The 17,953-nt window shown below is 45.4% G+C and overlaps 1 protein-coding gene across 1 annotated transcript in view; it reads left to right on the top strand.

The window, feature by feature from the left end:
- The window catches only part of LOC115459189 (cilia- and flagella-associated protein 47-like), a gene marked incomplete at both ends in the record, with an annotated part of 99,995 nt that overhangs the window by 345 nt on the left and 81,697 nt on the right, over positions 1-17,953 (top strand). The window contains 2 exons of the mRNA XM_030189050.1: positions 3,023-3,258; positions 12,484-12,670. Coding sequence (XP_030044910.1) covers positions 3,023-3,258; positions 12,484-12,670 — 423 coding nt within the window. The remainder of the gene's footprint in view (positions 1-3,022; positions 3,259-12,483; positions 12,671-17,953) is intronic.

The following is a 17,953-nucleotide window of genomic DNA, read 5'->3' on the forward strand; positions in this document are numbered from 1 at the left end:
TTCATGGGTGGGGTGCCTACAATAGCCAGGGCCCCTGCAACCAGTCACAGAATCTATGACAAGGCAGAATTGGTGTGTAGAGCCTGAGCTCTTTCATTAAAACTTGGGGTCCATGGGTCAATTTTAGCAGGGAATGGAAAAGGTGCCGGTACTTAGTACCCCCAAGTACCCCCTCAAAAAAAGCTGTGGATTTACATATGAAAAAGTTTGACTTCAACATCTGCATATATTCTAATATTAGCATAAGTATGATCACCTCCAAGGTGAATATACCTTTTTTTTAAAAAATGTAACAGGAAGTCTTTATTGAGATTAATATACACAATGCCCAAATGTCCTTCTCCAATAATTATTGTTGAAATCAGAACAGTTATAATGTGTCCATAGGAAATTGCAAGTCCATAGTATATTATACAAACAGAGAGGGCAAAACAGCATACAACCAAAGTATCTAGAAAAAAAGCAACACTGGACCATCAAGACTAGGACAACAGGAGTACTTTATTAACAGGTGACCCGACACGGGCTGTGTTTCGGCGCCAAAAGGACGCCTGCCTCAGGGGTCAGACAATTGATATGGTAGCGTATGAGTGATAAGCCTTCTCCTGTGCACCTGGCTTTTAACAATTTTCGGTGCACAGGAGAAGGCTCTTTGTTAGAGCAAGCGTTTTTCGCGCTACAACGGATATTTTGGGAGACAGTTTATTTTATTAAGGCATTTGAGCTTCATCACTCATACGTTACCATATCAATACTCTGACCCCTGAGGCAGGCGTCCTTTTGGCGCCGAAACACGGCCTGTGTCGGGTCACCTGTTAATAAAGTACTCCTGTTGTCCTAGTCTTGAAGGCCCAGTGTTGCTTTTTTTTGGAAGTCCATAGTCTATTTCATAACCTCTTTTAAATCTGTGGCATACCCCTAATCAGGAGCGCCAAATTTCCAAACAGTAAATCCACTGTATGTCCTGCTGATCATTGGGGGAGGTATAGGGTATCAGTTATCAACTCCATCAAATTATACTTTAAAAGTTCTTCTGGTCCCATATATCTTTTTGGTCCCAACACTGGCTATGTTTCCTTATAACTTCATCAGGAGACTTTATGTAATAATTTACATACCTTATGCAACCTCTAATATCTGTCAGGCACACCACTAAGAGCCATTCAGCATCCAGTGTCACTACCTCATTTCCTGCAATTTGCAGGTGGGTTGTCTCCCCCCTTCCTTTATATAGCCATTAGCAGAGGCCAATCAATTTCCTTATTTAATCCACAGGGTTCAACTGTGTTCCAATCATAAATCAGCTTCTGCTCTTTCCGTATTAATTGTCTTTCCAAATTCCCCCTCCCATTTTCAATTTGAAAGAGAACTTCAAACTGAAAATCCTGAATAGAATGATGATGTAACAACCAATGATCAACCAGAGGGGGTGTCCTGCCGTTGCAATCTTATATTACTTAAATGCTGCGCTATTCACAATTTAACTTTCCGTGTAGTTTCTCCAATTGGCACGGGCAGCGAATGCCATAAACTACATTCCTACAATTACAATCAGTCTTTGATTTTAAATGAAACTGCCTATCAATGTTTTTCACCCATACATGGTTAGCATTAATTGCATGTTTACAGTACACACAATCAGGGGGATTTTCAAAAGAGAAGGGCACCCATCTTCGGACACAAATCGGGAGATGGGCGTCCTTCTCTCAGGGTCGCCCAAATCGGCATAATCGAAAGCCGATTTTGGGCACCCTCAACTGCAGTCCATCACGGGGCGACCAAAGTTCACGGGGGCGTGTCGGAGGCGTAGCGAAGGCAGGACTGGGGCATGCTTAAGAGATGGGCGTCCTCGGCCGATAATGGAAAAAAGGGCATTCCTGATGAGCATTTGGTCGACTTTACTTGGTCCATTTTTTTCACGACCAAGCCTCAAAAAGGTTCCAGAACTGACCAGATGACCACCGGAGGAAATCGAGGATCACCTCCCTTTACTCCCCCAGTGGTCACCAACCCCCTCCCACCCTAAAAAAATCTTTAAATTTTTTTTGGCCAGCCTCTATGCCAGCCTCAAATGTCATACCCAGCTTCATGACAGCAGTATGCAGGTCCCTGGACCAGTTTTAGTGGGTGCAGTGCACTTCAGGCAGGTGAACCCAGGGTCATCCCCCCCACCTGTTACACTTGTGGTGGTAAATGTCAGCTCTTCACACCCCACCGGAAACCCACTGTACCCACATGTAGGCGCCCCCCTTCACCCCTTAGGGCTATGGTAGTGGTGTACAATTGTGGGGAGTGGGTTTTGGGGGGGGGGGTTGTGGGGCTCAGCACCAAAGGTAAGGGAGCTATGCACCTGGGAGCAATTTCTGAAGTCCACTGCATTGCCCCCTAGGGTGCCCGGTTGGTGTCCTGGCATGTGAGGGGGGACCAGTGCACTACAAATGTTGGCTCCTCCCATGACCAAATGGCTTGGATTTGGTCGTTTTTGAGATGGGCGTCCTCGGTTTCCATTATCTCCGAACACCGGGGATGACCATCTCTAAGGTTGACCATCTCAACATTTAGGTCGACCATCTCTAAGGTCGACCTAAATGTTGAGATTTGGGCGTCCCCAACCGTATTATCAAAACGAAAGATGGACGCCCATCTTGTTTCGATAATAGCGGTTTCCCCGCCCCTTCACGGGGCCGTTCTGCAGGGACGCCCTCAGGAAAACCTGAGCGCCCCATTCGATTATGCCCCTCACTGTTGACACGGACCATGTCCTCCATTTTCTACACTCACAGATGACTGAGCTCTTTTACTACTGGAGAGGTTTTCCCCCCTATTTCTCTCCTGAGTACACAAAAATCGGGGCTTCTCCGCTAACCCTCTATGCAACGCTAATATTGGCAGAAATCTTAAGTTTAGTGAAATATCACAGAGAATAAATGTAAATGTCTGTTTGCTTTTAAAGTCAAGATTGATGGATCTTGTATTTCTGAGATGTGACTCACCCTTGCATGCTTTTCAATATTTTGCACAGGGAAGAGCCAGCAGTGTGTGGAGTTGGCTGTAATAGGTTCGGGAGTCCCCATCAAGTTAAGTTTCAGTCGAGGAAAAGTCTTGAAGTTTAAGGCATGTTTGCTTGGAGAACGCATAGATACCTTGTGTACCCTGACAAACGACTCCGAATTACTCCCTCTGACGTTCAACTTTCGCAAGATATCTCATTTTAGTGCCTGCCCTGCAAAAGGAAAGGTTCAACTAGGAGGTTCACAGGTATAGTAAAACATTTTCCCCTAACACATTAGTCAGTAAAAAGCCTCCCAGTGTGGGAATACAGTCAAACTGAGAGAGCCTGTGGGGTATGTCTGCTAAAGTGCGTTAAGCCCTAACTCACACATAGCGCACATGAAAACGCTTATTGCAAAGTGCATTAAAGCGTTTTGCGGTAAGTAACCTTTTTGCATTCACTAAGCATGCGTTACCTGTATTTTTGTATTTCTTTTTTGGAGGGATTGTTTCAGGGGCAGATAATGGGCATGGGTGCACTATTAACTAGCGCTTCGACATTGTGCGCTAACTGGTTATCGTGTCCAAACACGGGAACCTGGTAAGTGTTCCCACGTCAGTTTTTTCAGGTTAGTGCACAAATGTAAACACTAGCACACATCCTGAAAAAGAAAGACTTGAAAATGCCCTGTTTAGAGGCTGACCAAATTTTAGTTTCGGTTATGGTGCCGAAAGTGGTCCAAAAATCCTTTTTCTGTCTGATTTCGGTCAAAAAGCTATAGCCATGGTTTCGGCTGAAACCGTGTTTTCAGTGGAAGCCGAAAATTTTCCTCCCCCTCCCCTCCAAACAGGAGTGCCCCCCTCAGGCTTACTATTTGGATGTAGTGTCTCTCTATGTCAGGTGTTCAACGCTGCGTGCGTCTGGTAGCGCTATATAAATGCTATTAGTAGTATTAGTAGTCAGGGCAGGCGTGATCCCCAGTTGCTCCTGCCCATACTGGCTCTGCTCTCAAAATGGCTGCCAGGACCTCTAGTGGCAATCTCGTAAGACTACCGCAAGAGGTTACAGCAGCCATTTTGAGAACAGAGCTGACATGGGCAAGAACGACGGGTGATCACTCCTGCCTTGACTATACCACTAGACTGCAAGCAATTGTAAGGTAGTCTGGGAGGGAGGGGGGAGCTACTCTTTGTTTTCTTGTTTTTATTTTTCTGTAATGTGATTGCAAATAATACAGTTATTATCTTGCATAGCAGTTTATATGGTAAGGAGGAGGAGTGGCCTAGTGGTTAGGGTGGTGGACTTTGGTCCTGGGGAACTGAGTTCGATTCCCAGCACAGGCAGCTCCTTGTGACTCTGGGCAAGTCACTTAACCCTCCATTGCCTGCCGCATTGAGCCTGCCATGATTGGGAAAAAGCGCGGGGTACAAATATAAGAAAAATAAAAAATAAATAGAATGCTTCAGAGAAATGCTTTTGATATGAAAGATTAGCAGAAATTTAAATCTCTAAATTTGTGATGACAATCTCCTAAGGAATTAGCTTCTCCATGGAGATAATGACATCAACTGTCACTCTAAGCATGGTGCAAAGTCAGCCATTATAAATGCACTGTGACTTTTAGTTTTAGTTTTCCTTAGGTGAGGTCCATGTATGTGAAGACCAGTGGCGTAGCTACAGGGGACCTTGGGGGGCCTGGGCTCTCCAAATTGGATCCGGAGCCCCTGATTTGGCTGCAGGGGTCCCCAATCCCTGCCAGCTGAAGCCTTTCTCCAGTGCTGTTCTCTGCACGTTGCCTGCCATGCTTCCTCTCACGTCACGAGCACGCTCAGTTATAGTGAAACTGAGCATGTGCTACACTTCGCTTATACTCAGTTTCACTAAAACCGAGCATGCACACGATGTGAGGGGAAGCAGGGCAGACAATGCAAAGAGAACAAGATGGAGGAAGTCTTCAGCTGGTGGGGGTTGGGGACCCCCGCCAGCCAAGGTATGTGGGGTTGTGGTGGGGCAGAGGTTGCGGCAGGGAGGCATGCCAAACCATGCCCCCCCCCCACTTTGGGCTCTGGACCCACCAAATGTTGAGGTCTGGCTATGCCCCTGCTGAAGGCTATTTTGCTTGGAGGTAAAATATGGTCTTTCATTGTTAAATTATTAAATTTATTCTGGCTTGGATACTATTTAGGTGATTCTAAAGCAGGGGCGTAACCAGACCTCGCGGTGGGAGGGGCCCAGAGCCTGAGGTGGGGGGCACATTTTGGTCTGCTGCCCTGCCGCCCCCCCCCCCCCGCCCCTACCACTCCCCACCCACTGCCACAGCAAACTGAAGCATTGTCCAGCACCGGTCTCCAGTGCCGCTGCATTGCCTGCCCTGCTCTGTTATCCCCTAACGTCCTGCAGTCTCCTTTTAGTGAAATTGAGCATGCCGGACGTGAGGGGAAGACAGAGCAGGGCAGGCAATGTGGCGGCACTGGAGATGCTTCAGCTGGCAGGGGTTGGGGACCCCGCCAGCAAAACTAGGGGACCCACAGGAAATTTTTTGGGGGGGCCCATGCCCTCATGGCTCCACGTAGCTACACCATTGTTCTAAAGAATTTCCAGGCTCTGTTGGGTATCATGAAGATGCAGCGTTTTAATCAAACTTGCGATGTGCAGAAGCTTTTAGAGTTAGTAGGGAACTGATATTACAATGACATGAAGTTTATATATTAGAAAATAAATTTGAGAAATATTTTGCTCTTGTTTGTAATTTTTCAAAACATATAGTCCTCATTCAGTAACGTCAATGGGCTTTTTTTAAATTCTGGACTGTGCATCAGGCTGGAATAATGTCCACAGTGTAAACCAGTATCTGGATTCCTTTACTCTATTTTAGGAAGAATCTATACTATGCTTGTCTTTAATCAGTTTTAAAAATAAATACAAATCGGGAAACATCGCAATGCTACTTTCTCATGTTACTTGGGCACAGTGGGTAAGCATGATTTTTGTTTACATATTCTCAGAAAGATCCTGTCTCCAGGGGTGTGCTGGTAAATTTTTAACAACAGGCTCTTTCTCCGGACATAGCCAGCTCTGCAGTTGGAAGTGCCAGGGGTGGCCAGGGGGGGGGGGGGGGGGGGCAACACTTGCCTCTCTTCTTCTTCCTCCCTTCGTGCGGCACGCTAGGCATACCTTTGCTGGCAGCCACCACTCCCAACGTCTTGCTCTGAGCAGCATGCTGGAACTTCTCTCACATGCTCGAGAAGTCTCAGCCTGCTGCCCAGAGCTGGAAACAAGGAGCGGGGAGCAGCAGTAGTCTATTTACTTGGCTGGCAGGGCTCAGCATCCCCACCAGCAAAGTAAAAGAGAATTCAGCAGGGGGCCCAAGCCCACATTTTGGGAGCCAGTTGTTAAAGTAGCCATGGAGGGCCCTACTTTAACAACCGGCTCCCAAAATTCTTAAAAAATTCTTAAAACCGGCTCTTGGGAGCCTGTGAGAGCCTGCTCCAGCACACCACTGCCTGTCTCAGAAGACATTTAACTACATCTGCATTGACTTGGGAGCCTAAATGTGCCAGACTTGTGAAATCCTTGTTAAAATGGCTTTCCCAGTTGTCAACCTGTGCTTGTAATTCCTGGGACTGGAGGGTAATAATCTGTGGGTTTAGCAGAGGGCTGCTGCCTGCAAGCTCTGATTTTACCCAATAGACCTCATTGGTTTACATTCACACAATCAACCTTTAGTTTTCAGTTTTGGCTTCAGCGGAAACCAGCTGATAAGTTTTGGTCGAAAGTGTTTAGCCAGTTTTGGCAGCATTTTCAATTTTGGTTTTGGTCAGCCTCTAGTCCTATTTCCTGGACACGCTGGAAATAGGCTTAGCGTGCAGGAAAATTTTCATCTCCTGTTAGCATGCGTTCCTAGTTCTTTTTTAGTAGACATACCCCTATGTGAGGAGTCCAGGCGTGAACCCAAATGCAAACATGTGGTCAGTATAATTAAGAAGCTGGGGGAAATTGCATAAATTTATTGTGGTGGGAACTTTCATGCTTTGTGATTTGTAATTCTGCCCTATAACACTTTTCTTCCCTTCAGTGCATTTTCTTTGATTGGCCAGCAGATGGTGTTTGACCTAAACATAGTAAACATAGTAGATGACGGCAGAAAAACATAGTAACATAGTAGATGACGGCAGAAAAAGACCTGCACGGTCCATCCAGTCTGCCCAACAAGACAACTCATGTGTGCTACTTTTGTGTATACCCTACTTTGATTTGTACCTGTGCTCTTCAGGGCACAGACCGTATAAGTCTGCCCAGCACTAGCCCCGCCTCCCAACCACCAGCCCCGCCTCCCAACCACCGGCTTTGGCACAGACCGTAAGTCTGCCCAGCACTATCCCCGCCTCCCACCACCGGCTCTGGCACAGACCGTATAAGTCTGCCCAGCGCTATCCCTGCCTCCCAACCTCCAGTCCCGCCTCCCACCACTGGCTCTGGCACAGACCGTATAAGTCTGCCTCGCACTATCCCCGCCTCCCAACCTCCAGCCCCGCCTCCCACTACCGGCTCTGCTATCCAATCTCGGTTAAGCTCCTGAGGATCCTTTCCTTCTGAACAGTCCATTCCTTCTGCACGGTCCATCCAGTCTGCCCAAGAAGATAAATTCATATGTGCTACTTTTTTATTTGTACTGTCCTCTTCAGTGCACAGACCGTATAATTCTGGCCAGCCCTATCCCCGCCTCCCAACCACCAACCCCGCCTCCCAACCACCAGCTCTGGCACAGACCCTATAAGTCTGTCCAGCACTATCTCCGCCTCCTAACTACCAGTCCCGCCTCCCACCACCAGCTCTGGCACAGACCGTATAAGTCTGCCCAGCGCCATCCCTGCCTCCCACCACCGGCTCTGGCACAGACCGCATAAGTCTGCCCAGCACTAGTCCCGCCTCCCAACCACCAGCCCCAGCACAGACCGTATAAGTCTGCCCAGCACTAGTCCCGCCTCCCAACCACCAGCCCCAGCACAGACTGTATAAGTCTGCCCAGCACTAGCCCCGCCTCCCAACCACCAGCTCTGCCACCCATTCTAGGCTAAGCTCCTGAGGATCCCTTCCTTCTGCACAGGATTCCTTTATGTTTATCCCACGCATGTTTGAATTCCGTTACCGTTTTCATCTCTACCACCTCCTGCGAGAGGGCATTCCAAGTATCCACCACCCTCTCCGTGAAAAAATACTTCCTGACATTCTGCTTGAGTCTGCCCCCCTTCAATCTCATTTCATGCCCTCTCGTTCTACCGCCTTCCCATCTCCCGAAAAGGTTTGTTTGCGGATTAATACCTTTCAAATATTTGAACGTCTGTATCATATCACCCCTGTTTCTTCTTTCCTCCAGGGTATACATGTTCAGGTCCGCAAGTCTCTCCTCATACGTCTTGTAACGCAAATCCCATACCATCCTCGTAGCTGTTCTTTGCACCGCTTCAATTCTTTTTACATCCTTAGCAAGATACGGCCTCCAAAACTGAACACAATACTCCAGTTGGGGCCTCACCAACGACTTGTACAGGGGCATCAACACCTCTTTTCTTCTGCTGGTCACACCTCTCTCTATACAGCCTAGTAACCTTCTAGCTACGGCCACCGCCTTGTCACACTGTTTCATCGCCTTCAGATCCTCAGATACTATCACCCCAAGATCCCTCTCCCCATCCATACCTAGCAGACTCTCACTGCCTAACACATACGCCTCTCTTGGATTTCTACTCCCTAAGTGCATCACTTTGCATTTCTTCGCATTGAATTTTAATTGCCAAACCTTAGACCATTCTTCTAGCTTTTTCAGATCCTTTTTCATGTTTTCCTCCGGGGTGTCCACTGTGTTACAAATCTTAGTATCATCCGCAAATAGGCAAACTTTACCTTCTAACCCTTCGGCAGTGTCACTCACAAATATATTGAACAGAATCGGCCCCAGCACTGATCCCTGAGGCACTCCACTACTCACCTTTCCCTCCTCCGAGCGAACTCCATTCACTACCACCCTCTGGCGCCTGTCCGTCAACCAGTTCCTAATCCAGTTCACCACTTTGGGTCCTATCTTCAGCCCATCCAGTTTATTTAAGAGCCTCCTGTGGGGAACCGTGTCAAAAGCCTTGCTGAAATCTAAGTAGATTACGTCTATAGCACGTCCACGGTTCAATTCTCCGGTCACCCAATCAAAGAATTCAATGAGATTCGTTTGGCACGATTTCCCTTTGGTAAAACCATGTTGTCTCGGATCTTGCAACTCATTTTCTTCCAGGAAATTCACTATCCTTTCCTTCAGTATCGCTTCCATTACTTTTCCAATAATCAAAGTGAGGCTTACCGGCCTGTAGTTTCCAGCTTCTTCCCTATCACCACTTTTGTGAAGAGGGACCACCTCCGCCGTTCTCCAATCCCTCGGAACCTCTCCCATTTCTAAGGATTTATTAAACAAATCTTTAAGAGGACCTCTACAATATACTACTACTACTACTACTACTTAACATTTCTAAAGCGCTACTAGGGTTACGCAGCGCTGTACAATTAGCTGTAGCAGAAGTCTGTTTTCATTTTTAGCTTACCTTCCCCAAAGGAACAGAGGAAAATCCCTGAGGGGAAAAGTAACCTGCAGTGCCATTGGCCAAACACCCTTAGTGCTAATTCACTGTGCCCTGATTGGCCCTGAAGTCAGAGACCTAGCCCAGAATATGCTAGAACTCCCCAGTGTGGAGGGAGTAGACCTCTGCACTGAGACCCTGTTCCACTCCTGTGAACAGTTTAAATAACTGAGTTGTCTTGTTGGGCAGACTGGATGGACCGTGCAGGTCTTTTTCTGCCGTCATCTACTATGTTTACTATGTTTAGGTCAAACACCATCTGCTGGCCAATCAAAGAAAATGCACTGAAGGGAAGAAAAGTGTTATAGGGCAGAATTATTTATCCTGACTTCCCCAGGTACTTTTTAAGTAGTAAAAAAGTGCTTAGTTAGCTTTAATATTAAATCTTTGTTATCTTACATGTTACTGTTTGCTGTTTAAAACTTTTACTGTTCGTCGCTCTACTTTTTTGATAATAAACCTATTTGTTAGCTCTGTTGTCCTGGACTAAGAATCCTGGCAGTTTGTGTTCTCAGTCTGTGAATGGTTTTCTGGGAACTGTGGGACTCCTAGGATTGTGGCCCCAGTGTCCCTAGAAACCACCAGGGAAATAACTTGCAGGTGGGAGACTCGCCTAGAGGCAAGCAGGGCCCAGCAAGTGGGTGGAGGGTATGTCATTATAGGTGCAGGCAGGCCTGAGCAGTGCTGGGTTAGACCCTCTAGGTGGTCACAGGGTTATCCCCAGGTGGGTGCTAAAGGTAGCACTAAGGTGTTACATGATACTTATATGAACCAAAAAACCCTCAGTACATACAACTCAAATATAAGTAATAACAACTTATCTGTGTGAATGCATGAACTGGTTCCAGAAATCTTTGCCCCGACTGTTGTTGAGTGACACGAAATACATGAATGTCTTGCCATTCGCTGCTTCAGGGAACCCAAACCAGTGATTGCAAACTTCTCAAAAAGGCAGAAGATGTGCTGCTGGTGTGTTGATCAGCCAGTACTCTCCAAATGAAAATGAGCTCCTAGGTCAATCAGAGTCCAGAACAAGAAAATTTCAAACATATACTGCTTCTTGTTTCCTGTTTGTGTGCTAAAACTAAAGAAAAGAATGTTTGTTTCGCTGTAATAGCTTTACAGCAAAGAAATACCACCTGATGGCCAAATAGGAGAAATACACTTCAGGACATAATTAATGCAGGAAAATATCTGATACATTTTACAGGCTTAAAACATACTGTTTCTTCACAGGTGGTCTATCAAATCTGCTCAAATAAATAAAATAAGCTATCCTACTTCTGGATCAAACTGAGTTGATGCACATTACTGTCATTACAAGGCTCTCTGTTGAGTGTCTTTGCCGTGAGGGTGATGAGAAAGGCTTGTTGGCAGCAACCCCCACTCTGTGAAATAATTGGGGAAAAATGTATATTAGTTTACTGGACACGAGACAGCCCCTCTCCTTTTGGCATTAGCGCAATCGCTTCCATGCGTTGCTGCTAATGGAGCTCCAGGACTCTTTGCGTGGCCCCAGGGCCCAGCATAGCTTTTATCTCGTTTGGGAAGGATACATTAATTCATTGGCACCTAAAATCCGGAGCCATATTCTAAATAAGCTTGGAGGTTTGACAGAGTCTCCTGATGCAGGCAGTGGTAGATAGAGGGGCATATCAAATCTCCCATTAGAGGATTGGTGGAATTAGTGAGGAGGCAGTAGGGGGTTGGGGTGGGGGGGATGGGAGGGGAATTAGTTAGGGCTGGGGTGTCTTTATAACAAAGGGAAGAGGTGCAGCACGTTGGGGGGAGGGTCATCAGAGTTCAGGCCCTCCTTGCCCTTTTGTTGTGGGGAGCTTGGCTATTCCCTGGGTTGAAGAGTCACTTTAGCCGAGGAAGCTTGGTGGTTGGTTGCATAACTAGAATGGGGGGGGGGGGGTTTCGAATGTAGGAGACTTTGGGGATGAAATGACAAGCTGATTATGGAGTCGGTGGTCGGGAAGTTATATCCATGTGCAGAGACTCCAAGGATGGCCGCTTTGTCGAAGTCCCCAACACTGATGATTGTTGGAGCTGTACATAAACATGAGGGAAGGGAGATACATGTTTAAGCTTAGATGGGGATAGCGGAATTTGAATGTTTTAGAAGACCTCTGCATGTCGGAGTCTTGACTCAGTTAGCAGGGGAAAGGAGTTTTTGTCAAATTGTTATTAATAAACCTTGTTGAATAGAATGTTAAGTATCAGGAAAAAAAGGGGGGGATAAAAGTTAAAAAAAAATTAATGAAGGTGTGTAATAGTCAACATTTATTGAAGCTAATGTTCACTGGTTGATTGCAATTGTACTTATAACATGTAAATATAAATTTTGTTCTTCATTAATAAAAACTGTTGAAACTAAATTTTAGGAAACAAACTGCTAAAGGCCTTTTTATTGCTGCAGGTTTGATTGTCAATAATGGGAGGTGGGGATGGGTTGAGGATGAAGAGGTTGATCTGCTTTTTTATGTTGATTTGCTTATGTTTTGACATTGCATTGATTTTTTAAATTATATTTTATGATGTTGTAAACTACTTTGAATGGCTGAGGTTCAGGTAAGAGGGCTATACATTTTTGTAAATAAAATAAATACATAACACATGAAAGCTTGCTATGCCTTAATGTTACATAGATCTGTACAAAAGTTTAAAATCAGATAAACTGGTATTATATTTTGTGATTTGCATGAATAAGTAGGTTCAGATGACTGAGGATTATGAAATGCGTTGAACTGTCGTCAGTAAACAGAATGATGAATCAGTCCTTTTGTGACTGGCAGAATCCTACAGTATTACTGGGCGTGCTGCATGGTTAACCTAATAAGATGGCTCCCATTTGTTTTTCAGGATGTGATCTTTTCATTTGCACCGCATCAGATCGGAACCTTTAAAATGAAGCAGGTGATAGAATTTATTGGCCAAACAACAGAAAGTTTTGTGTCTCTGAAGACAAAAGTGTTTCAAGAGATGAGCCTCAGCCTTACTGGTGTCTGCAAATCTGTAACCAACGCAGTTGTATTGAAAGTTAGTCCAGGTAGATCACAAAGATTGCCTTTCTTAAGTGTTGGTTTCAAGTTGGACTGTGCTTTGAAAGTGATGCTGTGTAGGGCAGTGGCGTTCCTAGGGGGGCTGACACCTGGGGCGGATCGCCGATGCGCCCGCCCCCCCCGGTGCAGCGCCCCTCCCCCGGAACAGCGCGACGCCCCCCCCTGGGTGCACGCCGCTGGGGGGGGGGGGGCCGCGCGCCTGCCGGCTCTTCGTTTTCATGCTCTCTCTGCCCCGGAACAGGAAGTAACCTGTTCCGGGGCAGAGGGAGCATGAAAACGAAGAGCCGACAGGCGCGCAGCACCCCCCCCCCCCCCAGCGGCATGCACCCGGGGTGGACCGCCCCCCCGCCCCCCCTTGGTACGCCACTGGTGTAGGGTATTGAAAGTTAGTCCAGGGGATGTGAGTAAGAGGGGGATGTGAGTAAGGGTAAGGGTTTCTGGTGGATTGGTACTGACAGAGTCTGAGTTCATAACAGAGGTAGGGTATGAAGTATGTTTCTTCAAAGATACCACTTTGTAATGGACTGAATCTGATTACCATATATTCTAATTGAAAATGAAACCTCTCTGGCCATTGGTAGATAAGCATACAGAAGACAGACTCCCCACCGAAGTGTGAGTGTCTCTATTACAAGTGATTCTGCTAGGGTCAGGGTGGCCTGAGAACCTAGTTTAAGTCCTATTTCGACCACTGCCACTCAGGGCCAGATGCACTAAACTTAACAAGCCAGCAACGTGGTTTTTAAACTGGTTCTAGCCAGTTTAACGTGCAAGTAGTAAACCGGGACATGCACAAAAGGGTTCTCTGAGCCATTTCCCTGTCACGGTAGCAGCTAACGAAAACGGAATGTAAAAGAGCAAATTAGTATTAAAATGTGTATGCGATGCGATGCACTACCTTTTTCCGATCCCCTTACCGTGGAAAACCTAAAGGGAGGTCTGCACCTCTTGTTGGGGCTGCTGTGAGGGAATTGGAAGGAAAAAACCCCATAACATCCAAGTGCTCGTCAGGGACGTCCTTTTTTTTTTGAGTGAAGGACATTCCCTAAAACTGACTTGTTTCTCTGCAACTTAGATATTCTCCATGGTTTGTAAGCTTTTGGGGGCAAGAACTCGTACTTTGCTGGGGCAATTTTCAAAACTATGGATAGATAGAAAACCTGTAGGTACTTTTGTACATGGACTTTCCATAAATACTGAAAAGGAAAGTACATATGTAACCTCTACTAGAAAACTGTCTAGGGAAAAAGTACCGGTGGAAATTCAAACCTGATTTTTCTTTGGCTGTGTATCAAACACGTGGAGTTCTGAAAATGCCAAACTGGCATTTTGCTGGTGCCCTCGTCTCCAAACCTGCGTACTTTTTCCCTTGGTAAAAGTATGTGCATTGTTGATCCCTGTATTCATGTAGTGGATGGGCAATTTTCAGACAACTTATCTGGTCAAATGGCTTTTTTGAAAATTATCCCCTATGTAACTTGTTTTAGGACTCAATGTAAGGGCTAAAAGAAATGGCTTTCCTGTTGAGGACTACTACTGCTGCTAATCATTTCTATAGCACTACTAGACGTATGTAGCACTGTACACATTATATGCAGGTACTTTCTCTGTCCCTAAAGGGTTCACAATCTAAGTTTTGGTACCTGGAATAATGGAGGGTTAAGTGACTTGCCCAAGGTCACAAGGAGCTGCAGTGGCAATCGAACCCAGGTTGCCAGGATCAAAACCCACTTCACTAACTATTAGGCTACTCCTCCACCTTGGGTTTCAGTCATTCAAAACAGTTTAATTAGAAATGTAAAGATTTAAGGGTCAGGTTTTCAAACTGTCCACCCTAGAACAAAGACTGAGGAGTTCTTTTACTAAGCTATGAAAAGCACCTAGCGTGGTTTTACTTTTACATGGAAGGCTGACCCCTAGCAGTAATACTACAAAACTACAGCTAGGGGTCAGCAACACCATTCTTGAACCAGAGCTGGATGGGGTGGGACTCCTACCTTGGGAGCAGAAGGGGACCATTTCTGCCCCCTGCCACTCAACCACTAGGGACCATCTGTGGGTAAGTCCTGGGGATAGGTGGGGGGTCTGGAGTGCGGGAGGGTTGGGTTAGTGACAGGTAGAAGGGACTTGGCAGAGTTGGTGGGGGGGATAGCATTCAGGGGGATTTGAACATTGGTTAGTGCATACCGCAGCTTTGTAAAAGGTCCCCTGTGCTTGTTCCTATGATCCTAGAGTGCTCTGAAATGTCTACAAAATGAGCAGCTAAATATGGTCACCTATTGAAACTCAGCGTGAGAGAATTTTCCTAGTTAGGTAACTAGATCTCATTAAAAACTGATCCCTTATTGGTTTCAGGAGAGATGAATAGACGATATGGGGAGGGATCCCCAGCCAACCAATCATTTCTGGGGCTTAAGTAAAATAAAGATATAGGAAAGATGTTGCAGGTACCTTTTTTATCCTATTTATGCAGAGTAAGGGAGGGAGAATCCCTTCTACTGACAGATTCATTTCTGTATGATTTAAAGTACAGTAATGCTTTTTTCCTTTAATTTCAGCCTAATATTCAAAAGTATTTATGTGGATGACAGCAGTGCTGACTGTATAAAGTTTTTTTTTTTTGAATTGGGCCACTTGAACAGATCATTGGAGGAATATCAATAATCCTGTTGCGCTTTATTTCAGCAGGTCTGGAGTCACTGCATCTGCAACTAAAGAATCAAGGATCCACAATCTAATCTTTAATAATTACTACTAATCCTGTTTGTTTTGTTCCCAGATTATAGGATCCATTTTCCTAAGCTACATAGGCGCCTACGCGTTCCAAATTGGAGTTACCGCACGGTTACCGCGTGGCCCTTGCGGTAATTTCAATTTTCCTTAGCGTCCCTCCGGACCGGACCAGGATTGGACTGATGGGTTGTGCTCGCCTACCAGCAGGTGGAGACTGAGAAAAAACTCTGACTCTAGAGAGCCAATAGGAGCCCTGGCCATGTGACCTTAGCCTCAGTATTTTCTCAGTCTCCCAGCAGGTAGGAAGTGAGCCCATTAGTCTCTCTCCTTTTCTCTTTAGATATTACAGATATTTGTGATAATTCTTCTGTGCCTGGAATCTTATTTAGAGGCTTGACAGGGTTTCCTTTCTCTTCTTTCTTTGACAGCCTCGGGGGTGTTAAACTCGGGTGTCTCGAGTCCACCCCCCTTCCTCCCCATCTCCCTGGCTTAGCAGGGAAGGGCCGTCCCTTTCTCTGGAAAGGTGTACCGTCTTTGGGAGAGGCAGCCACTTTTAACAGGTAGCTGCTTTAAAAGAATTAAATCAAATAAAAGGAAATTCAAAGAAGCAGCCTTTCTTTCCCCAGACTTCTAACGAGCAGGCAGCTCCAGTGTTTTATTATGATTGAGGGGTTATAAAAAAAAAAAACAAACAGAAGAAAATAATTCAGTATCTGTGACTTTAAACAGCGATTTTTCTCGTCAGATTTAATTTCCTCCATTTTCTTGCGTTTTGGCGGCGGCAGTTTAAACAAATGAAAAAAAAAAAAAAAAGAAAGGTGCGAACCGTGTAAGCGCGGCCACCTGTTTTTTCCGATATGGCTTAAAAGTTCAAACAGCTGCTGTCGGTCAGCGTCGCGCAGTTCACGCAGCCGGAACGTGTAAATTTTGCTCTCCCTTCAAGGTTTCTTCGGGTCCGGTGCTGCCTCCAGTTTTTCGGTGCTGCCTTTTTCGCCGGCTGTTGTTTCTTCGCCGTTCCACTGGGCTCCACTTGTTCGGAGGTGTCGGGCGCGCTGTCGACGATCGCCACAGGGCCAGTGGAGCGAACGGCGGCCATTTTGTTTCTCCCTCCATCTTATCAGTCGGGGATCTCTCTGCTGAAGGTAAGGCTGCAGTTCATAGAGCAGTTCGGCTCCAAGATGTGTACACTTTTGTATGTGCTGAACGGCGTATTCTAAAATGCTCTTCACATCAGCAGGCAATATTTGGTTGAAAGGGGGCTCCTTTCATATATGGATATATAACAAGCTTTTCTTGTTTTAAATTTCTATGTATCACGGGGCTGTTAACACTAGTTTTTTCTGGTGCTCAGTCATTTTTCATTGCCTGGTGGAAAATCTACATCTTATCATAATATCATAATTCATTTCAAGCATTTTCCTCAATAGCTGTAGTATTATAGTGTTTTAAGAACTTTAGAAACTTTCTCTATAGGCATAGAGTAAATTTCTGTCTTTCTCATTCCCTGGTGAATAGGACTACATTGCCTAAGAGTCAATTGATTGGTACTTTGCAATTCTGACCATAATATCTTAGTTCCTTTCAAGCATTTTACTCCATGCCTATGATGTTATATAGTGTTTTAAGAACTTAAGAGACACTCTCAATGGCTGTAGTGTTATACAGTGTTTTCTTTTTCCGACTTTAAGAAGCCTTCTCTAGAGGCATACAGTATATTGTTCAGATGCCATGGGGATATATCAGCTCTTTCATATTCTCTGAGGGACAGTCCTGTCTACCAAGCTCCCAGTCACTCAGCTGCCTTAGCAGGCATGCTTTATTCATGTCTTCCCTTCTTTTCCAACTGCCTTGAAGCCTCTCATATTTCATTTTAGCTTTCTTCTGGTTTTTACAGGACATATGGTCACTTAGAGAATAAAGTCATCCTTTCACTTAAAGATAGTGGACGGTCCTCAAACCATCTACTCGTGTTTGTCTCTACTCTATCAGTTCAGCATTGGCAGATTATAAACATCCTGGTTTGGTCCAGTATGCCTATACATACCATCTGCTATCTCTTCCTCTTCCTTAGAGACCTGATGTTATATCAAGCTTTCTTGAATTCAGATACAGTCTTGTCTACACTGCCTTCACCAAGTGGCTGTGGCACAACTTCACTTTTTTCGTTACAGGTAATTTCCAAGTTTGTCCTTTTTCATTTTCATTCTATGCGCCTTCACTCCAGAGTGTTCTTTCAATTGGAAGGGGATTCACTCACTTCCTGTGTATTTATACCATAGGTACATAAGTATGGTTATGCTGGGTAAGGCCTAAAGTCCATCAAGTCCAGCATTCATATCTAATGGGCATAGGTACATAAGTTTTGCCATTCTGGGGAAGCTCAAATGTCCACCTTTCTACAGCCAGAACAGCATTAAAGAAAAAAACAAACAAAAAAAAAAACCTCTCACGAGAGTATCGAACAGAAATCTCTGCTCCAAAAGCAAGGCTTTGCAGTAATTCTGCAAACTAACGCATACAATATTTGCCATGGCTGT

The sequence above is a fragment of the Microcaecilia unicolor genome, unplaced genomic scaffold (genome assembly GCF_901765095.1).
Source record: "Microcaecilia unicolor unplaced genomic scaffold, aMicUni1.1, whole genome shotgun sequence".
Classification (NCBI taxonomy): domain Eukaryota; kingdom Metazoa; phylum Chordata; class Amphibia; order Gymnophiona; family Siphonopidae; genus Microcaecilia; species Microcaecilia unicolor.